Source organism: Sparus aurata, chromosome 15, assembly GCF_900880675.1.
Source record: "Sparus aurata chromosome 15, fSpaAur1.1, whole genome shotgun sequence".
Classification (NCBI taxonomy): Eukaryota; Metazoa; Chordata; class Actinopteri; order Spariformes; family Sparidae; genus Sparus; species Sparus aurata.
Window position 1 is genome coordinate 28,259,862 of NC_044201.1, and position 22,134 is coordinate 28,281,995.

Below are 22,134 nucleotides of genomic sequence, written 5' to 3' on the forward strand. Positions count from 1 at the left end.
TTTCCTGATGTCTTGCTCCTTCAGCAATTTTTGCTTTTAAAATGGAGAAACATATTTCAGCCTCTTCTGCTGCCAGCTCATTGTGCTCTTACTATAAATATCATCCTGATATCATGTCAATTTGTTCGACGAGTTGGCTACAGGGGTAAGAAAACGGCAACACCAAATAACAAAATGGACCCATAAATGCAGGACACATCATAATATAACAGTCCTTTTAGTTCACTGTGCTGACAAAATCCTCAGTCCCCCGATCCTCTATTGTTTTAGTCTGAAGTAGAGCAGAAATGACGAGCCGATTAATCAATAAACTGATTGGCAGAATTCATTATTGACTGAATGGGAAAATGTGCTTCCACAATTCAATATCACATTAAACTAAACGTTTAAAAATGTGAGGATTCAAATTGTAAGCGGGACATTCTGCAGGGTGTTCATCATTAGTCTTATCATGCTTTAGAATTCATCAGTGGCAAATTAATTGGAAAAAATAACCAAAGGTTTACCTGATAATTAACACTGGAATATTTATTTAATTCTTTGACCGTTTCATCTTGTGTGGATGGTTAAACAATTACGTGTTGGTATTAATAACTGCAGCCTCTTCACATTAGCATTCTCACTCTACACACGAGCACATACACAACACATGCATTTGCATTTAACACACACCCTCCACACACAGCCCTCCCCACTCTTTCTCACTCACACACTAAAGAAACACTGGCTGACAACACACCCCCGACGCTGACCTAAGCTCTGTGTCTCTGCCTCGAAACACATTCTTATCACACTGATGTCAAAAGGGTGAGGCCTGAGAGGTGACAGGACACCCACCCACCCAGCACACACTCACAGCGTTACTACTGCAGTCTCTCCATCAGCTCTTGCTGTATCACTCCACCCTTCCCTCAGGCTCCCATCTCTCCTATAGCCTCCACAGCTAGCTACTGTTAGCACTATCACAATGTAGAAACTGATAGCAAGACCAGCATGCCTCAGATGGCGACAAGCTTAACTGAATCACTGGGACTTCTTAGGGTCACAGCTGCTCACAACATCAATGCAACATGAATCCACATGTGAATTCTTTTTTAACCTTGAACATGTTTGCAGGAGTAAAACTGTCCAGTCATGATTTAAGTATTAAAGTAAAAGGCTCTGAAACAAAACGGTCAAAGCAGGTCACAGAACCAAAAACACCAATTATTTGACCCAATAACTGTTGTTTTTTTTAGATAAAGAAAGCTTCTTTCAGCAGTCAAAACAATACCCTAAAAATGTCTTTTATTTAAATGAAATACATTCTAAATTGGCTAAATTCTTAACAGTTATGCATCATTTAATTCCATCCCTCGTACAAACAGATTAACTGAGAAAATCTATTAATGCACAATAAGTGAAAACACCTGTGAGGAGGCTGAGTAGGTGCTTTAAGGTCATGTAAGCTTATGTAACATTAGCTTGCTAAATGGAATAGCTGGGTTCACCTGATGCATCTGGCATGTTTCAGGTCACGGCCACACGTCAGTAAATGACCATCGCCTCTGAGAGGTCAACCACACTCGTCTTTTACTTTGCCTCTGGTTGTGGTCGTGTTTACCAAAGCTGAACTCCATGTAAATCAAAGATACAAATTTGTTTCACCACCAGATGCATTTGTTTTATTTGCCACTTTGCTCACACAGACTGGAGGTAAACAGGAGGCGGATATTTGTAAATGTCAATAGAGTGACTGTGCCCTGTTCGAGATATGTCACTGCTTGTTTTTTTGTTGTTGCTGATGGATCATATTATGATTCTGGCCTTTGAAGCTGTTGGAATTGTTGAATGTTGAATGCAGTCCTTGGATATGTTGTCACACATTGTATTATGTGGTTCTGATTTATAGTCTGTTTGAAGCAGGAACATAAAACCCCTCTACTGAAGCCAGCTTGACCTGCTGAACTTTGACCGACTAAATGAAGTTTAGTGTTTAGAAGTGAACATCTGAGCTTTCTGAAAGCGCAGAGGATGACTTAATGGGTTTGTTGTAGGTACAGCAATGCACCTACAACAAACACATTATGAATAATTCTGTCTATTTTTTTTTTTTACAGTAATACAATAGAGCAAATTATCATAATTGATCAATACATGATAATGAGACTGTGGTTGAAGCTTTCCTGAGAAAGACTTCTAACCGATGTGGGCTCGACACCAGTGTTGTAGAGTGAGAAAAACAAAGAGACAGAAAACACAAACATAAGATAGGGCTACATCTATTGATTATTTTCATAATGTGGAAAAACAGCTTGGCACAAGTTTTGAAAGCCTGGAGGAGCATTTTTAAATGTCTTGTTTAGGGCTGTAGCGATACACCAGTGCCAGTTTTACAGTATAATGTGGTACGAAACATGACCAACCTGGTTATCATACAGTTTACATTTATATAAGTACTGAATTCTACAATATCAATGTTATTCAAAATATATACATATTTCACTTTTCTTTCATCCATCAGGACATAATATATTGTGATATTATAATAACGTGTTCATTGCTTTACGGATCATTCTTAATACCACTACTTCTAATAATAATTGTTATTATTATGTTATACTGAGTGCTGTGATATTGTGAAACCCTGCCAATATATATATACCATGAAAATCTTAAACTGTGCAATCTTTAGTCTCAGTACTTATTCACATTTTTGTTTTCCAATCATTGAATAGCTGCCATTTTGCTTGATTAACCAAATGCAACAACTTATTGCCAATAAATTGCTTAATCAAGAGGTTGTTTCAGCTCTAATCTTGACACACCTTTTGCAGAACAAACAACCAGTCGAGCATTTTTTTTTTTGCCATTTTCATACAAGAACAGCTCCATCTATTTGTGGGCGTGGACTACAGGGGTGCTAATTAATAATATGCACAATATGCAAATGAGAGTTTTCAAAGTACTTAGAAAGGAACTGGAGAATCACAGAAACATTGCAGTCGAACTCACTGGACTTGGCGTTTTCATCTGCAGTCCTCCCACCTTTAAATGGACCTGTCAGCATCCACGTTACCATGGGAACCAGGCCTCACTGATGCGCCTTGTTAAGCCCGGTCAGTCGAAATGCTGAAGTTACACATCCCCTGGGTTAGTGCAGGATGAGCCTGCTCACTATTTAAGCCAGCCTTTGCTGCTGGAAGGAGCGATTACAACAACAAGAGTGATCTATTTCACAATCCATCCTCCACTTCCTGCATCTTATATTTCATGTGGCACGCCTGCTAATTGCAACACTCGGCAATCGCAAGCATTTTCTTACGTTTCGGCCAAATGGTAGGGAAACGTCTCTCAGAGGGCGGGTTTGGCTTGAAAGTTAGCTTAGATGCACAGCTGTGGGTAACATCAGGTTTAAAGGTGAGCGACCGCCAGGCTACTGAGAAAACCACCACCCCTGAGAGCCGCCCTAACACTGTCACCAACCTTGTTGATGGGTCATCTTTAAATCTACCAACCCGAATACCAGCGAGGCGAAGGTTAACCACAAGTAACACAAGTCAATGTTAACGTTAGGTCACAGGCTGGCAGGACAGATGCAGTGATTTAACATTAGCATACAGGCTAACTGTTAGTGGCCATTGGTTTGCATCGTCCTCCAGTTTCACTTCGCCCTGGTCTTCTTACACAGACAAATATTAACAGCCTCCAAGACGGGTTAATATCACAGTAGGAGGCTGACATTGGCAAGCCACATCGGGTAAGAATGACCAACTAGCCGCGCTAACGAATATATCAATGCAGCTAGCAAGCAGGCTAACCAGTGAGAAGCTAACGTCAGCTCGTCAGCCCGCTCAGGGACATTCTTTCACAGCACACATACTACACTCTGCCCTTACCTCATAGTTCAGTTTCCATCGTGAAATACTGGATAAAGTAGCCCGTTGCGTATTTATGTACCCATACAACGTGGTATATTCTCCCAAAATGTGCCGTTTTATCACCAAAGCCCTTTCCGGCGATTCTCCTGTGGTTCCAAAATCCCGACCGACTGAGGGACAGCTGGAAAATGGGGTAACGTCTCTGACATATCGCGAGATGTCACAGTGGCTATAAGGGTTTTCGATGCAACCTCGCGAGAATTCACAAGCCGTTTGCTTGCATGGATCACAGGGACGCTGGGAAGTAAAAGGATTAGTTGCGCTCCAGCTTTTCTTAAGAAAAACACGCTTTCTTGTGCGAAATACGTATAAAACAATAACAAATATATAAAGGTTTAATTGTAAACAAAACGTTGATGGTCATCTGAATAAAATTAAGCTGCCAGATAAATGATCACGTTTTTTTTCTCACAGCAAAATAAGAAATTCAACAAGGGAAAGACCAAAACAAAATTCCCATTTCATAGTAAATCTAAAAATCTTTCTCTGGACGAATTGATGCAAAAGTAATGAGGATCAGAATTAAAACAAACAGTCTAAAAGTGCAAAAGGACGCAAAGCAGTATTAGTTTTTAACCACAAAAAAACACTAAACACATGGCCATTACATCAAAATCAAAACTTGACAACAAACTGAAAACATCTTATAACCGTCGTAAAAAAGTGAAAAAACAGCCAGGAATATAAAACATTTAATTAAGAAAATATGTAAAACATGTCCAGTACATTTAGAGACTGCCCTTGTGATAATTAAATATAAATAAATATTTGTAATAAACATCCAATTTAACACTGTACTGCAAGGGATTCATATAAGTGATTATTTAGAAAGATAAAAACAGAAACATCTTTTAAAAATGTTCATTAAATAAGGCTTTTTCTTTGCTCTAGCAGTTGCTGCATGGTACTTTTAAGGTGTGGTCATCCTGACGTCCGGTAGGGGGCGCTGACGTCACACGTTTAGCTCGACAAGCAAAACATTGTAAACAGCGAAGAAGAAGAAGAGGCGGTCAGCTGACTGAAGCTAGCAGAAGTGTGTCATCTACAGGAGGGAAAAACAATGATTATATGAAAAAGGAGCATCGTCAAGCGGATTTTAAGATTGTATTTTATTGTTACCGCCTCTCTGTGTGAAATAAAGGTGTTACAGTATGAAAGGTTTGTACTGCCGAGCTGGTGTCGGTGATGCTGAAACCAAGTTCGTGATCCAGGAAACGGTGAGTGTGTGTTTGTGTCTCTGCAGGTGGATGTTGTTTATGTTGTTTCTGTTGTTTCTGACTGACATCACTGCTGCTGAGTTAGCACTGATGAAATGAGTCAAACACTTACTATTTTTATATTATAGGTTAATATGATAAGGCGAGGCTCTCCAGAGGGACATGGAGCCAAATGTTAAGACAATTACTTTGTTTACACAGAGACTGTGCTCCCATTTTAATGTTTTTAACAGGTTTTTACGGCATTTTTTTGTTTTCTCAAATGAGTGTCATTGTTAATATCTTACATTTCTTTGTTTACCCTTTACTCTGTGTCTGCACACTTATTTTCCTCTTTAACTGTTATCTTTTGATGGTCAGTTTCTCTAAAACTAGTAAAATAAAGAAAAATTGGCAAATATCGTTGAGCTTCAGAGACCTGCTTTTAGCCCACCACACTAGAAATGTGTAATTCTCCAAAAACCCAGATTGAATTGAAAAATCATGACTCACGAGTTAGTCCAATAATTAGCTTTGTAGTCATGCTGTAATGTGATTACAGTGTCCAGAGGAAGGAGTAACTGAATATGGATTGCTGACTCTGTGTGTCTGTCTCTTTATTAAAACGATTCAATAAGTCTGCGTGTGTGTTCGACTTCTGTGACGCTGTGACTGTCTGTGTGTCCCTGGTTAAGACATACAATGGTATAAATCTGTTTCTCTGTGTCTGTGTGTGTGTTCGTTTCCCTTCAGAGTCTTCCGGAGGTTTTAAGCAGCAACCTGGTCAGAGTTCAGGTGAAGGCGTGTGGACTCAGCCCACTGGACCTCAAGGTAAGATGTCAAAATTTGCGTGAGCACGACTGATTAGAAGATAATCTGATGGTAGAAGAGAAGGCTGTAATCAAAGACAAAACTGAATAAGTGTCATTTTGTAAAATGGATAAAAAATAGCCATCTAACCAGCAATAAGTAGTTAAAGGACAAGGACAATTTTCTTTTAGGTGACCAACTTTTGAAGCTCTAAACGTACCAGCCTTGTTTCTAAACTTTCACACCAGTAAAAGTCTCTAAATTAAATCTGAATCAGTTGGTTACACACGTCACTTCTTGTCCTGTCTGCTCTCATCATGACTCATCTCTGCTCATCTCTTCTGTGCTCCAGTTACTTGCTGACGTGGGGATCCAGAGAGATTTAATCCCTGTTGGCAGAGAGGTGGCCGGGGTCGTCCAGCAAGGTTGTTAACACACAAGCCAAAGTAATTGTGTGATAAGTCGCGAGCGCCTCGATAGAAACTGTCGGCACCTGTTTAACTGGTTTGTTTGTGTTTTTCCTGCAGTGGGCAAGAAGGTCTCCTTCTTCCAGCCAGAGGACGAGGTTGTAGGTAGGATTTTATTTATGTATCTGATCTGGGAGATGCAGTCTGACTCTGATGAGTAGTTGTTTGGTAAAGATGGAGGATGTGATGTTAATGTGCCAACACTGGAGAGCTTTACAGGCATTTGTGGGGTCCGGGTTGTTATATAGGGGTGCGTGAATTTTGGAATTAGGCAAGTATCTGATAACTACTCTAGCGAAAGCCTCTAAAACCCCATCTAGAGTCTTTGAAACAGGACTAACAGGAGTTTAACTTTCTACCAGGTGATTCTGAAAGCTTAATATTACAACATAAGTATAATAGCTTTATTAATGGTGTTTATATAGTTCACTAAATATCTTCTTTCTCTCACCAAATCTTCCCTCTCCAGGTATTCTGCCTCTCGACTCTCCCTGCTCTGGACTCTGTGATGTCATCGACATAGACGAACATTATTTAGGTAGCATACTGTGCACACACACACAGACACAGACACACACACAGACACAGACACACAACAAACATCATTACTTTCTAATAAAAGTCACTTTTTCCATCTTCCTCTTGATTCCTTTTCTTCCCGTAAACTGCTGTGATGGTTCCAATCTAAAGTCCCTGTGATCAGTCCGCTCACATAAAAGACAGTCCAGATCACATCTCCTTCATATAAAAGGTCAAACTATTCTCAGCTGCTCCACAGGAGGCATGATGGTCAGCCTTTCATCTGCTCCTCATAAACTGAAATAAATTGGTGCTGGCAGTTTGACAGAGGCAGGATAGTGTAAGAGCAGCTTAAGTGCACAGTCTGCATCTCCTCTGTCACCCAGAGTTTTCTGTCTGACTTCAGTTTGAAGGGTTGCACAAGTGAAGAGAGAACATTTAGTCCTTGACGGTGGCTGGAACATCATTTGAGCAGTTAATAGAGCAAACTTAATTCCTTTAAACTGGAATTGTATCGTATTACATAGATTTTTTTATACTCAAAGCTAGATGTAGTGAGGTAATTAAGTCATGATGAAACTGATCCGATTAATGTGTGTGTTTCTGTCTCTCGTTCTCCAGTTCAGAAGCCGGAGAAGCTCAGCTCGGTGTGTGTGGCGGGAGCGCTGCGTGACGGCCTCTGTGCTTACACCGCTCTGCACACACACGCTCGCATGGCAGCCGGACACACACTCCTGGTCACGGATGGCGCCAGTGTACGTAATGATACCACAGAAACACACACACCATGTTACTTTGTTTGTAGACATTTCAGATTTGTATGAATTACGCTAAGTTTCAGTGAAGAGACAGGTGTTAATGTTTGTGTCTCCTCTCTCTCTCCTCAGTCTTTTGGCCTCATGTGCATCCAGTTGGCGTGTTACCACGGCGTGAAGGTTCTGACGACGTCACACTCGCCACAGAAACACACGTTCCTGGAGCAGCTTCGGCCCAGCGTAGGTACGTACAGGCCAACGTAGTGATGCGTTCAAAAGCTTTGTAAAAATCTTTAACATAAAGTTTTAAACCCAATCTTTACAGACTGTCTGTTAAATGCTTTCTTTGGCATTTTCTGCAAAATCACAGTAATTGTTTTGGTATTGGACAGCTTTTCCTCTGATCATTCCTTTTGCTCCTCTTTCATCCCTTTTTATAAATCTGTAAATGTTTCCTGTCTTCTTCTGTCCTTCTCTTCTTTCCCCCCTTCTTCCCTTCGTATGTTCCTCAGGTGTTCAGGATCCTTTAGTTGGTGAGGTCTTTTCTTCCTGCCTTCCTAACTCACTTACATGCTTGCTTCCTTGCTGGACTTCTCATACCTGCAGTAAAAAGCTGTTGAATGATCACTATGAGCTGAAGGCTTATTGTTTTGTGTATCATTTATCTGTCTGACGGCGGGATGATTCCTGTGTAGAGCACATCACCAGTTATCCTATCAGATCTATCATTTTTGCTATAATTTTGACACATTTAAAGTAAGACATTCAACCTCCAAAAAAGAGCTGGTTATGAAGGGAGAATGAATTTAATCAATAGAAAATCTTGGCCTAAAAGCTGCTGCCACCATGTGGATAATGTTGAAATTGCAACCCCTGTCATGAGACATTATTATAAAACCGACTCACTCATGACATCATGTTTTTGTGTCTTTGTGTGTAAAGCTAAAGTTATTCCAGTGTACGACGGCTCACCGGACCTGCTGTCGGTGGTTCTGGAGGAGACGGGAGGACTGGGAGTGGATATAGTCATAGACTCTGGAGGTAAAAACATTTATATGTGATTCTCTGTCTTATTTACACTTTGAACATGTGTGAGGTTGTAAACATATAGATGAATCTGTTAACATGTCCTCAGACGTCTGAATGATGCCTCAGATCAACCCGGGTAGTTTAAGATTTCATCCATGTCGCCTTACGTCGGTAAATTTCACCATTTGTGTGTAGTGCGTCTGCAAGAGGAGGCGTCAGAGGAGGCAAAGCTCCTCCCACACAAACATGACATCATCAGTGTGCTGGGAGTGGGGGGGCACTGGGTCACATCCCACAAAGACCTGCAGGTGAGTCAGAGGTGAAAAACAAAACAAATCAAGTTTAACCTTTAATCAGCAGATTTTTCACCAGTCTTTGTCTGTTTCTGTATTTCCACAGTTGGATCCTCCAGATTGCAGATTACTTCATTTAAAATCAGCTTCTCTGACGTTCCTCAACCCCGAAGTGTGGACGGCTTCATCGTCGCAGCAGGGCAGATACCTCCGTATCCTCAACTCACAGTGTGTCATCTCAAACAAACGCACATGATCACGCACACATACGTTCTCTGTCCTTAACTGCTTGTTTCAGATATTCTGAAGGACATCGTGGACAAGATGTCAACGGGAGTCCTCAGGTAACTCAAACACTCAGTGGGGTTGTCGGGTCGGACACATTAACACTCCATTGGGTAATGCTTATCCTGTTATTCCCAGTTCATCCACGTGTTGATACGTGCCAGACGAATATATAACACTGAATAAAACATCAGTTTAGCTGTTGAGAATTTACAGGGAGAACTCCTCAGAAAACAGATGAATACAGGGAAATTGCACTTGATTAAACTCAATATAAAGACATTAAATATACTTTTAAATCCAGCATTTCACAGCTGAAGTGTTGCCTCATGTAAAGATTAGCGTAGGTAAGTTAGTTACACATTTATAGCCTCTTCTCCCTGTGATTCAAAAGAAATCCAGTGAAAACCCCAAAGTCATCCACCAGAGCTGCGAGGATTGGCTGCCCACTCTTCTCGAGCTGCACACATAATCTGTCGTTTCATCCGTCTGTCTGGTTTCCATCTGTCCCCGCAGACCTCAGCCTGAGGAGGCCGTCCCGCTCTACGAAGCCACAGTCGCCATGGAGACCGTCCAGCGTCAGCAGAAGACGAAGGCGGTCGTTCAGCTCTGACCAAAATACTCCGACATTAACGAGAACGCACCCATTAACACCTCCAGCTCCAGAGTGACCTGCGTGACTTGAAGCTGCAGGATGAATCTGCTTCTGAAGGAAGAGTTGCTGCGTTGATTTAAAAATACAGACGTCTTTGACCACATTCAGACAGTTTTTACATCTAACTTCTGAGTATGATTTCATATGGCTCAAATCATCAGAGCCTGTGGAGTTTGTTTGTTTTTTACCTCATGTTCCCTTAATAACCCACAAGGCTTCATTTCATTTTCTAATGAAACACAGCGAAGTGTTACGTTCTCACATCAAATTATAATCTAAACAGGAACCGCATTCATGTTGTTGTCACAAAAGGTGTGTAATGTTGCAGTTTATGTCTTTGTCATCAGAAAATAAATCAGACAACACGACTGATTTGTGCGTCCTTATTGGCACTTCTGCTCACGTGAGGGCTTTCCTCTTTACTCTGTTTCCTCACAATTCTGAGTGCAGACGGTTACAAGAACAGTTTGTCCTGTAAATGTTCTGTGCACTGTCTTTGACCTTTCCCCGGCTCGCTTGTTGGTGTTGATGAGAGCCTTGCCATCTTGCTCGGGGGGCCAATACAACAGGGCAGACGCTCTTTCAACACATCCGGATTCAAACTTGACTGTCCGTCATCCCCGTTCAGCCAGTAACCTCACTTCTTGGAGCGACTTGCAGACCACAGCACCAATCAGACGTCAGCTCACGGTGTCAGCATCAGGTTGGCATGACAGCAGTTCATCTGGTTGTCCCAGCATGTCTTCCAGTACATCCAGACTTTTTCCCAGGATGCACCTCTCCTCCTGTCGCAGTGACTGGACCACATGGAGCTGCTCCCTGACCGACTGCTCACACTGCTGCAGGAGGAGGGAGATCTAAACACACAGCACATTAAAAAAAAAGAATAATCAGGTTTTTCTGTTGAATCAGTGGACGTAGTTTAGTGGAATGTGTGTGTGTGTGCAGGTACACACACCTGATCCAGAGCTGAGTGTGTGTCTTGCAGTAGCCTCTGACAGAGAGTCTTTGCTGTGTGGACGCTCCACTGCTCCCTCTCCTCACACACCGCCTGGCCGAGCAACACCGCCTTCCAGTGGTGACTTTGGAAATGAGCACACAGGTTTAATAAATTATTTATATCAGTAAACACTAATCCAGGAGCTAAAAAAAAAGAAGTTAGGGTCGTCACGTTACTGAGTTTGAATGTGTTTCTGGGGCCAGACTGTGGTGACAGATGTAGGAACGAACATGTCGTTAATCTGCTGACTGACATGTGATTCTTCCTTTTCTGGAGGCAGTTCTTTGTGAGAACTTTTTAAAGTTGAGGAAGTGGATTGTGTGTGAGTGTGTGTTTTCGTCTTACTATAACGTTTGTGGCAGCGACAGCAGTCTGAGAGCCGTCATCAGCCTCCAACTGGGGCCTTCACTGGACACGGTCAGATTTCTGACAGAAAGAAAGAAAGAGAGGAGGTTTTAAACTTGAAACCCTTTTACATTTTTTGCCTAATACAAATGTTTTCGGCTTCTTAGTATTGTAACAGTGTTTTTAATGACGCTTTTCTTTATTACCCTGTGATGATAAATTAAACGAATGTTAATCAATCTGTGTGTAATGCAAAGATATATCTGGAAACGGCTTCTTCTCTAGGTAAGACAGAAACCATGTACCTCCAAAATGGGAGGACTGTTCCTTTAACACAACGATATTATAATAGAATCTCACACAGTTATCACAACGGTTTACAGACTAACCATATAATACAAAAAAAGAACAGCAAACATATTCATGTGAGTCTTACTGAAGGAAATCGTTCTCTCGGAGAAACTTCATCTTCTGTTCCAAACTCCTGTCACGTCTTAAAACATCAGTGAGGAGATCTGAGGGAGCACAAAAGACTTCGAATCACAAGCAACACAGTAGAAGATGAGACTTCCCTGACTTTTCTGATTATAAAACAGACCTTTGTACTTTATAAATACTGTGAAAGTATGAAAATGCTCAGCCCACAGAGACAGAATTACAGAGTCACCGCTATCCGTCATGTCCTCAGCAACATCACCAACAACGTGTGGTTGGTTTTACAGCCTGAACTTTATCAAGACAAACTGAATCAACAACTGCGATATCTATAAAAACTAATTTTGCTACATAGAAATTCATCTGGGAAAACTTGGAGATGATGATGGAGTTCACCTGTATCCACATAAACAACGCTGTGAGGGTTGCAGGCGGCGACGAATCCATACTCCAGCATCAGGCGCTGGTTGTCATGGGAACCGTAGTTAATAAACGCCTGCTGGTAGCGGAGGGTCCCGGAAACACTCCTGATTTCATAACGTCTCGTCACGTCGTTAAAACTCGCTTTTACCTAAGAAAAAAATAACAGATCTTCTGATGAGATTTATGAAAGCTCATCAATAACAAATCAGTTAAAACGTCACATCGACAGTTTACCTGCACGTCAGGGCGGTGATTGAGCAGGTCCAGAAACGGAGCTAAAGCGTAAACATCCTGTCCGGACAGGAAGTTGTTGGACGGGTGGGACATGAAGACAGAGCGTGTGTTGACGCTACACCACGCCCACCTGAAGAGGAGGAGGATGGAAACACCTGTCAAGGTTATGTAAACAAAGTAAGTGTGTGTGTGTGTGTTTGTGTGTGTGTGTTTGTGTAAAGGTGTACATACCTTAACGCTTCATACGTCAACACCTCCTCCACAGGCTGACTCAGGATTGGCTGGAGGGATCTGGATTAAGAATAACATAAATCTTAGGACGTTATTTACATTGTTCACAATAAGACTGATGGTGTTACTTCTTTATTTGAGTTGTCTGTAGAATTACACCTGCACACTCAAATAAAGAAAGAAAGAAAGAAAGATCCAGTGTATTACAGGATCTTGCATTCTGCAAATATTTGTACACAATGTAATCTTCTAATCTGCACACACCCATCACACATATTTAAACATCTCGGCTCGGTGACCTCTGTGCTGCACACACCTGAAGAAGTCTTGATGTGAGGAGTGGATTTCTCGCACCGCCTCCCTCTGCTCTGAAGCCCGTTTCTTCACACTTGCAGGCAGAGCGGCCACAACGTCGTCGGTGAAGTAGGCGGGGCAGGTGTAGGTGGTGGGCAGCACGTCGATGTAGGGGAACCAATCAGAGGCTTCTCCTCTGTGCCGCTCGCACACCAGGAAGACACAGAGAGCCAACAGGGGAGAGAGGCGGGGCTTCCAGCTGAGGAGACAAAATGATGACAGTTTGGGTCGATACCAGCCTGTAATCTTGTTCTGTTGTTACTCACTACATGTTGATTACTCTGTTTCACAGCAACAACACAAATCACACCTTCAACCACTTCGATATGACACACTGAAGCTTTAAATAAGAAGTAGTTATTGTTGTAAAGGACTGAATTAGATTGTATAGTTTAATATCATATTCATGGAAAAGCCGATTTTTGCATACCTTATTTTAAATGTAGAAATATATTGATATGACATCCATTTTTATTTTCAAGGGATAATTATGAAGAAACATAACTATGAACTTCCAGAGCAGTTTTTTGACATCGCTCTTATTACAGTGAGATACAGTGAGGCTTTTTTTCTCAGTGTTGTGTGAAGGTAACCTTGATCTTTGCACATATCGATATTTAAAACAGTTTTACTAGCATATAAATCTATATGTGTGTGTGTTTACCTCTTGATGTAGTGTCCCAGGTAGCTGTCCAGGACAGTGGAGGTGGTGAGGAGGCAGGACTCTGGCAGGGAAATGAGCAGCTGACCAGGCTGACAGAAGAAACAGGAACAGACAGAGAGAAAAAGATTTTAACCCTCAAAAGAACTACAAGAGAAAAGTAGCTGAATTATTTATGACTAGTTGACTCAGGGTGTCTGAATTTTTAGCATGTTCATTGTTAGTATATTATCTGGAAGAATATAGAGTAACACCAGCCTTATAGTGAAAAGCAGAATTTGTATAAATGCAGCGATTATCAACTTGTTTTTTCTGACAGACATTGAAGTATTACTACATTTAGCGACTGTAATCATAAGTTATCACTGTGCTGTAGTTTATTCAATAGGATGCACTGACGCATGTTTGCAGACTCACCTCGATGGTCTTGAGAGCTTGCAGTCCTCTGCCTGAGTCTGGATCATGAGAAACAACAAACACACACACAAACCTGAAAGTCTGTACTTCAATCCATCAATCGCATTATCATACTAAGGTTGAGTGGGTCAGTCAGACATATTAAGGCAAATATATCACATGAGAGGATGAGTATGTTGAGTCGTACCAGTGAAGAGGGCGGGCTGCAGCAGCGTCGAGGTGAATCCTCGTTGGTGAAGAAACTTCATCAATCTCACGTACTGCAGCTGGTGACACAGAGACACTGAAGACACAAAGAGAAACAGATTAGTGATGACAGGAACCAGAAGAGAGAGAGAGAGACGTGTGTCGGTGCTGAAACAGCCAACAGCACTGAAACATTCATATAAAGCAACAACACTGCAGTGAATTCATTCATACCTGACTGGACGAGGCTTTCCTGTTTCCGCCTCCTCTTCCTCGCAGCTCGTCCAGCCCGATGGCTGCGACCCCTCATGACCCCACCTGAAACTGTGACACCTCGTGATGGACGAAGACAAACAATAACAAACTTTCTTCTGTCTCAATCTGTACTTGATGCTAAAACTCAGAACAGCCACACAGTATTCACAACTTCTCGACTTCTTGTGGAGACTTTCTGAGGTTGATGAAATGATTTCCCTCATTACTTCTGGTCAGGATCAACATAGTGCCTATAATTATCAACAAAGGAAAGATCCTCAACATATATTTCTTTTCATCTACACTAAGTTGCCAGTTATCTGTTACAAATACACTACGATACATTTTTCTTTCAATCTGGTAATGACGGTAAGTTTTTGATGCGTTGATTTAACATGAAAATAACTGACAAACCTGAACACAACAACCGTCTTGAAGGAAGGATTTATTCAATGTCTGTTGCATTAGTTTTGCCTACCTGTATCTCATAAACCGGCAACATAAACACACACCTGGAGATTAAAATTTGAGGGTGCAATATGTAGTTTGGGGGAACAAATCTTAAACTGAATTAAAAACACAATATGACAGCTTTACTTTGCAGGACCCTTCAATTTAGCCACCTCTCCAGGGACTTTGATTCCCACTGAGAGCAGTTTGTTTATTCAGTTATGGAAATACATCTAAAAAATATATTTCTGAGTTAGTATTAAGACCATATCACCTTTCTGAGTCTGACTTTCTTTTCCAAAACGACACAGTGGACTTGTAAAGGAGCTATCTTTAAAAATCAAAGTAAACAAACCATATAGCTACATTTTGTTATGAGCTACAACATAATAAACCTCAAAACCAAACACAGTTTCACCCACATAACTGTTTAACACCAAAAATCACTCATCATACATGAAATATGACGCCATCGTGTATTTATCAACAAAGTTAAACTAAATGTACATAAACTACATCCATATAATACCTTGATATTATCCTCACCTGTGTCAAATGTCCATCTCGTACGGCAGCTCCTCAAACACATGGGTTTTGCTTGTTTTTCCGGGTATGCGCACTGAGGCTGCGCAGCAAAAATCAGCTCCAGTAGCTTTCCCCCTTTCTTTCCTCGTTCCTCTGCGCAGCGCTTCACTCCTCTGCGCAGCTTCACCACCGCAGGTCTACTCACCTCTGCACCACCAGCTGAAGGTAAGTAAGCCTCCACCTCACCTGCTGGTTAGACAGTTAGCAGCATGCTAACATGAAAAACGTGTATTCTTTTTGTGTGTAGCTATAAAATGCAGCTCGTATCAGCCAGTCGGCGTTATGCAACATCCAAACAATGATCGGAATTCAGGCGAAAGGTCCTCTGAAATCTGCAAAGCATGATCACACACAGGCACGATTAACTCCTACAGTCATAGCTTTGATTGTGAGTAATAAAAGTTTAATTTCTCACCTTATACCGCAGTAATCCTCATAAAACAGGTTTACATGTGACTCTGATTAACATCAGGGGTAATGGTCCCGGTGGTAACATGACTCAGCATTTTTATCAGGCTTCACTGGGATTCACTCTTCAAATTCAAAGCTATTTTCATGAATATAATAAAATGGCGTGTTATGTTCCCAATTTAAATGGCATATATGAGAATAAAATGTGTCTTTTTTATGATAAATGCAAGTTCACCAACCTTAAAGGAACAGTTCACCTAAAATAAATGGAAATTTCAGTCATTATCTACTCACCCGCATTCATCAGGAAGTAGAAGAAGAAGCCTCGGGATCCCAAGTTTAATACATGTTTTTCCCTTTAGCAACGAAACTATGAGTGTTGGCACACACCCAGTCTGAAGTGGGTGTGAATAACGTCTTTTTAAATCAGTTTGGGAGCTCAGGGCTTCCGCAGACTTGGATTACGCTTTTGTTCTTACATTTTAAATGTGCCAACTTCAAGTATATCCACATTGTGATAGATGTGGGCCAGTGTTATTAGATTATTGAAACTGTAAAGAGATATTATCACTTTTCTCAACTCTCAAATTGTCACCATGACTCAGCAGACCTTATCTTCTCATTGTCCCACAGGGCTGATAACATACTCAGTTTAATAAGAGTTTAATTAGACACGTTTGTAAAAGCACCAGGCATCTCATAACCGACAGCTGTGTGTGTGTGTTAATAGTTTATCCACTGTTAATGACTATTTCATATCAAACAATGATTATCTCCCTCTTCTCTCCGTACAGATATGGCCGCCAAGGTTGTCATAGTAACGGGTGGCAACAAGGGCATCGGTCTGGCCATCGTCCGAGCGCTCTGCAAGCAGTTCCAAGGAGACGTTTACCTGACAGCCAGAGACGTGTAGGTACCTGCTGGGATTTATGACTCAGTGTTATCATTACACAATGTCACAGAGAAGGATTTTTTTTTTATCTTGTGTGTTTATTTAAACCCACTGACACAAATACTACACTATTATTATGAGATTTTATTATTTTATGGAGTGGACGGATTCTGTCTGCTAATCACTTCTTCAAGCTTCCAGCTGTCAGTGAAACATTCATAGGAGCAAACATCAGGTTAAAATGACAGCTCCACCTCGATCACAGATACATAATAAAGCCCCTTTAAATGCCATGTGGAAGTAAATGAAAGCTTGTTTGTTTTTATTTCAGTGGTCGTGGTGAGGAAGCGGTGAAGTCTCTGTCTACGGAGGGACTGAAGCCGATGTTCCACCAGCTGGACATCAACGACGTGAACAGCATCACCACCGCTGCCGCCTTCTTTAAACAGAAGTATGGAGGAGTGGACGTCCTCGTCAATAATGCCGGGATAGCATTCAAAAGTAAGGCTCACACAGTAGTATAATATAAAAAAACGATTCCATCTTAGACAAAGATATCTGGTTTTATATATATATATTTCTTCAACAGGTGTCTGATGGGCAGCTGTAGCTGTACGTCCATACTTTACTCACCTATTGCCTGAAATGTGTTGATATTCAAATTTAAAATGTCCTTTTTCACCTAAAATCAGTGTTTTAAAGAAAACTGGAATGAAAAAAAACAAAAAACAATGATAATAATGTCCACAAAACATTAAACCAAAAAGAAATTATTAGCTGCTTCACTCAGTAACATTTATTAGTTGTCTGAGTAATGAAAAGGCTCTTCAAGGAATGAAAACAAATGCATGTGTTTGTTCATTCACTGCTTTTAATCATATAACATTTATTACATACTTGTCCGCAGGGTACTTTTATTTGTGTTATTTTTCATCCCTTATCAAAGAGAAATGCTGTAAAATGGCAGCATTGTTGGTTTTTGGAGCTATAATTATGAAAAAGAATCAATCAAAATGATTTATAAAGAGGTAACGATGACATCACGACAACTCTTACTGTCTCTCTCTTCAGTGGCTGACACGGCGCCATTCGCAGTCCAGGCGGAGGTCACGCTCAAGACAAACTTCTTCGCCACCAGAGACATGCTGACTCACTTCCTGCCACTCATCAAAGCCGGAGGTAAGGACGCACAGCTGGACCAGGTCTGCTGTCAAACTCAAGAGTTTGTTTGGTCTCTTTTAGAAAATTAGACTAAATAGGACCACGTTTTTATTTGCCAACAGCTCATAAGTGACCTCAGATATCATATTGCATTGTGTGTATTTCAGGCCGTGTCGTGAACGTCTCCAGCTTCGTCGGCTCCCGCACTCTGAACCAGTGCAGCCCGGCCCTGCAGCAGCGTTTCCGCAGCGAGGACATCACAGAGGAGGAGCTGGTGGGGCTGATGGAGCAGTTCGTCGAGAAGGCCAAGAAGGGCGAACACAAGGACGCCGGCTGGCCTGAAACTGCGTATGGAGTGTCCAAGACTGGACTGACGGTACGACCCATCAGCCTGTCTCCTGATTTATACTCTGTTAACTCATCTGTGGAGATCACAGACCAGTTTACAGGTCTTAAAATGTATAAAGCAGTGTTATATTTGGTGCTATGTAAAGAAATTCTCATTGAAATTCTTCTCCGATGTCATATTTACTTTACAAATTTGTGTCTTTAGACTCTGACCATGATCCAAGCTCGACGTCTGTCCAAGGAGAGACCGAAGGACGGGGTAAACACTTAAATACATCAACTTCTAATCAAGAACCTTTGCTTTTCTTATTTTGAATCAGTTTGTTCATCGCTTCTTAAAAGATGATTAATTTAAGTCATATCTTGCAGTGTCTGTTTAATATTTTTCACTCTGTTTTAGGTTGTTTTAATCTTCTATTTTACTTCAAATCCTTTTGAAGCAGCTTTTTTCCAATTGTATTTTCACATTTTTGTCGTATTCATGTATATTTCTTACAGATCTTGTGCAACGCCTGCTGTCCTGGGTGGGTTCGCACCGACATGGCCGGTCCAAAAGCCCCCAAGTCACCAGACGAGGGCGCCATCACTCCGGTGTACCTGGCCCTGCTGCCGGCCGGCGCCACAGATCCACACGGAAAGTTTGTGTCTGATAAAGAAGTTCAGCCGTGGTGAAAGTCTTAAAATGACCTGTGTGAGTGTGTGAGTGTGTGTGAGAGAGATTTTCCAAAAACATCCAACAACAAACGTGTTAAAAATGTTAAAGATCTTGACTCAAGTAAAACCAAAACAACTCAAACTATCCAGGGGAACACTAACATGTGGTGTGCTGTGTGTGAATGTGTGTGTCTGCTTCTCTTTGCAGCAATAATCCTGCTTGAATTACTAACATTGGTGGCTAATCGCTGATGTTTGTGAGAAAACTACATTTTGCCTTTTGGAAGTGTAAACATTTTTATATCATTCAAATATAAAATGTTACAAAAAACAAACAACTGGCCTTTGTTAGATGAAACATAATGATGCTTTTTTTCTACAGTTCAATGCTTTCATGTCAAAAACAATAAATTCAAAATGAAGAAAACTTGTTGAATGTTGATTAACAAGAGCAGAATACAGTGTGATTTATACGCGTTAACATTCAGATGCACATATCGAAGAATAACAGATATTAGACCAACAACAGGAGGGTTTCAGGGGTGACTGAGGTCTGCAGGGATCTGCGATGAACAAACTGAATTTCCACGCTGGACAACTCTGCAGGAGCTTTTTGCTTTGTTAAATAACTCGACCTTTAACAGCACAGTTAGATGTTAATGTCTGATTAAATGTCTGAATGCAGACTTGTGGGGGGAAAAAGATGTTTTGTTAATTTTTGTGGTCTTAATCACTGTAATGTGAAGAATGACGGTTTGAGAAAAGGTCTAAGAAATTTGAAAAGAACAACCTGAAGGACGGATTCATGGACTAACTATGAATTTACATGAGGCTGATGTGAACAGACCACCAGATTTTTATCAGGTGTGAACGTACGTGTACGTGTTGAAACCACTGGATATTTTAATGGACACCTCACAACAATTTCCAGAAACTCAACTCAACAGTTTGTTTATTAGGTTATGAAAATAAATCGAAAAAATACATCTCTGAGTTAGTATTATGTCCATATCACATTGTAAATATCACCTTTCTGAGTCTGAATTTATTTTCCAAAACAACATAGCGCACTTGTAAAGGAGCTATCTGTAAAATCAAAGTAAACAAACAATGTATAGCCACATTTTGTAGTGAGCTACATTATAAACCTCAAAACCAAACACAGTGTTTTACATAACTGTTAAACACCTGAATTACTCATCATACAACGTGTATTTATCAACAAAATTAAACCATATGTACTTAAACAACATCCATATAATACCTTGATATTATCCTCATCTGTGTCAAATGTCCATCTTGCACAGCAGCTCCTCACACACGTGTGTTTAGATTGTTTTTCCGGGTATGAGGCTGCGCAGCAACGACCTCCAGTAGCTTTCCTCCAGAGATATGGAGTAAACACATATATAACACAGTATATACAGTACTTCTCTGCCTTTATATTATCATTTAACATTATTATTGCACTGCTCTTTTTCTATATATTTTTTTTCAATTTGGTTTCATTGTATTATTCTGTATTTTTATTCTTTACCACCATACATTTTATGTTTGGTTCTATGTCTGTGCTATTTACGTTCTTGTGCTGCTGGAACACTAAATACCACTAAATACTACCCTAACTCTTGATAGCTACAGTATAATCCAACTGAATTATTAAGTGATCAGTGAGAAAAACATAAAACATAAAAAAACACACCAAGTCACAACATGATCAAATGTTCTGTAGTCCTTTAGCCTCACAGTAGGTCAAATAATTTCTTACTAAACAGTTCATTCAGCTCTGTGTGTGCTGATACGTTTGGCAAGACAAGACAGCAACTTGTCTATGATGACATAATAGGTTTCTACCTTGAATCTTTGGTTGCCATGCAGGCCTCGTAGGGCTCCGCTTTCTCCTGATTCATCTGGAAAACATTTTAGTTTTTGGCCCTTTTGGTCTCCTCCTCATATAAGCGAGTAACTCAGCGGTATTTCCGTACTTCTCAAACTGATCCCTCTGCGATGCCACATAAGAATGCAGCAACTCCAAAATACGTTCTGCGGTGTCAAAGGTTATGTCATGCTTTTGCAAAGTCTCAGCAGGGGCCTTGAACCTGGTTAGTATGCTATCCCACACATTTGCCATAATTGCAGTCTCCAACTTATGTTGAGCGCAGAGTGATGTGACCTCACGTCTGACGTCACTCTTCTCCTCCGGATACATTTGTGCGCTCACTGCTTTGTGGACCAACTCAACTCTGACCAGTTGGGGAGGGGGAGTGATGGAGTCAAGTAATCGTGATTTATTATAATTGTTGTTATTTTTGTGAAATTAATATTCATAAACGAGTAGTGGATGGTCTTTAAACAATCTTAAGTGAATAATATAAAAAATGTAAGTAAAAGATTTTTAAAGCTTTTATCATGAGGTGCCCCCCACTAGTTGTTACAGGTTGGTGCCCCTGAGCACGTGCCCGATCCAGTCTATGGATCATCCAGGCCTTGGGATCTCCAAACGGCCAGGGGCGGTTCTAGGGGGGGGGCAACAGGGGCCAGTGCCCCCGTAACTCTGAGTCTGGACCCCCCTGTGGCCCCCCTGACAGGGAGTCTGCATCAATAATACAATGACAGATTTCTTGCAATGATTTTGTTCTGAAGGGAAAGGCAGAAATAAAGTGTCTCAGCAGTTTACTACCCAATCAAAATTGTTGAAATTGTAAACACTGTTTTGTCTGAATGAGGGATTTATCCTTTCTTCCGGGTTGTATGTGCCCCCTAACAAAAAAGCCGGCCCCAACCTGGCCCCCCTATGAAAACTGGTCTAGAACCGCCACTGCAAACGCCGCTTAAGTCTGGCTGGTTGGCTCGGTTTAAACATGCCTTTGGGACAAAGAGGGCAGTGGATCTGACTGCAGCATGTTGTGCAGCATTCCACTGCAGGCTCTCCACCACATGAATAATTAAATGATGCATCTAAAAAGGATATACATGTGTTTGAATTAGAGTACATTCAATTCAAATGAATGTATACAGCCTGCAAACTTATTAAAAAAAATATTTTGTTTGGCCTTTTATGGCTTCACCAATAGGTCAGCTGAAGACATGACAGGAAACAGGGGGAGAGAGAGGGGAAGCGACATGCAGCAAAGGGACCCGGCCGGGAGTCGAACCCAGGTCC

At 41.1% G+C, this 22,134-nt stretch overlaps 4 protein-coding genes across 15 annotated transcripts in view; 2 read left to right on the top strand and 2 right to left on the bottom strand.

Annotated features, from left to right (window-relative positions):
* Positions 1-4,059, bottom strand: part of itsn1 (intersectin 1 (SH3 domain protein)) — a 43,276-nt gene extending 39,217 nt beyond the window's left edge. For 6 of the 7 annotated variants that reach the window (XM_030441124.1, XM_030441122.1, XM_030441121.1 and 3 more), the window contains exon 1: positions 3,879-4,059. The gene's annotated coding sequence lies outside the window, so the exon portion shown is untranslated. Of the gene's footprint in view, positions 1-2,994; positions 3,113-3,878 lie in introns of those variants that run through there. The other variant, XM_030441119.1, reaches the window with a different exon arrangement.
* An 842-nt stretch (positions 4,060-4,901) lies between these two features.
* On the top strand, positions 4,902-10,297 carry cryzl1 (crystallin, zeta (quinone reductase)-like 1). Of its 2 annotated transcripts, XM_030442350.1 has the most exons (13): positions 4,902-5,137; positions 5,870-5,947; positions 6,279-6,351; positions 6,454-6,498; positions 6,863-6,931; positions 7,534-7,667; positions 7,800-7,911; positions 8,180-8,200; positions 8,610-8,708; positions 8,892-9,004; positions 9,096-9,201; positions 9,288-9,333; positions 9,791-10,297. In XM_030442350.1, the coding sequence occupies exons 1-13, from the start codon at positions 5,072-5,074 to the stop codon at positions 9,885-9,887; spliced, it is 1,059 nt and encodes a 352-aa protein (XP_030298210.1). In that variant the 5' UTR covers positions 4,902-5,071; the 3' UTR covers positions 9,888-10,297. The 2 variants fall into 2 exon arrangements, with proteins under 2 accessions (XP_030298210.1, XP_030298211.1); XM_030442351.1 differs by lacking the exon at positions 8,180-8,200.
* On the bottom strand, positions 9,988-20,255 carry setd4 (SET domain containing 4). Of its 5 annotated transcripts, none has more exons than XM_030442347.1 (13): positions 20,236-20,255; positions 14,450-14,548; positions 14,217-14,312; positions 14,030-14,067; positions 13,616-13,704; positions 12,914-13,150; positions 12,598-12,657; positions 12,367-12,496; positions 12,106-12,280; positions 11,711-11,789; positions 11,275-11,355; positions 10,888-11,011; positions 9,988-10,786 (listed from the first exon to the last, which is right to left on the bottom strand). In XM_030442347.1, exons 2-13 carry the CDS (start codon positions 14,523-14,525, stop codon positions 10,610-10,612), a joined length of 1,362 nt encoding a protein of 453 aa, XP_030298207.1. In that variant the 5' UTR covers positions 14,526-14,548; positions 20,236-20,255; the 3' UTR covers positions 9,988-10,609. The 5 variants fall into 5 exon arrangements, with proteins under 5 accessions (XP_030298207.1, XP_030298208.1, XP_030298204.1 ...); XM_030442348.1 differs by lacking the exon at positions 20,236-20,255 and adding an exon at positions 15,450-15,468 and having other exon boundaries at positions 14,450-14,539; XM_030442344.1 differs by lacking the exon at positions 20,236-20,255 and adding an exon at positions 15,467-15,583 and having other exon boundaries at positions 10,166-10,786.
* Positions 15,565-19,398, top strand: LOC115596894 (carbonyl reductase [NADPH] 1). Its single transcript, XM_030442352.1, has 7 exons — positions 15,565-15,670; positions 16,711-16,825; positions 17,140-17,309; positions 17,880-17,987; positions 18,137-18,345; positions 18,523-18,576; positions 18,816-19,398. Exons 2-7 carry the CDS (start codon positions 16,713-16,715, stop codon positions 18,987-18,989), a joined length of 828 nt encoding a protein of 275 aa, XP_030298212.1. The 5' UTR covers positions 15,565-15,670; positions 16,711-16,712; the 3' UTR covers positions 18,990-19,398.
* Positions 20,256-22,134: the final 1,879 nt, after the last annotated feature.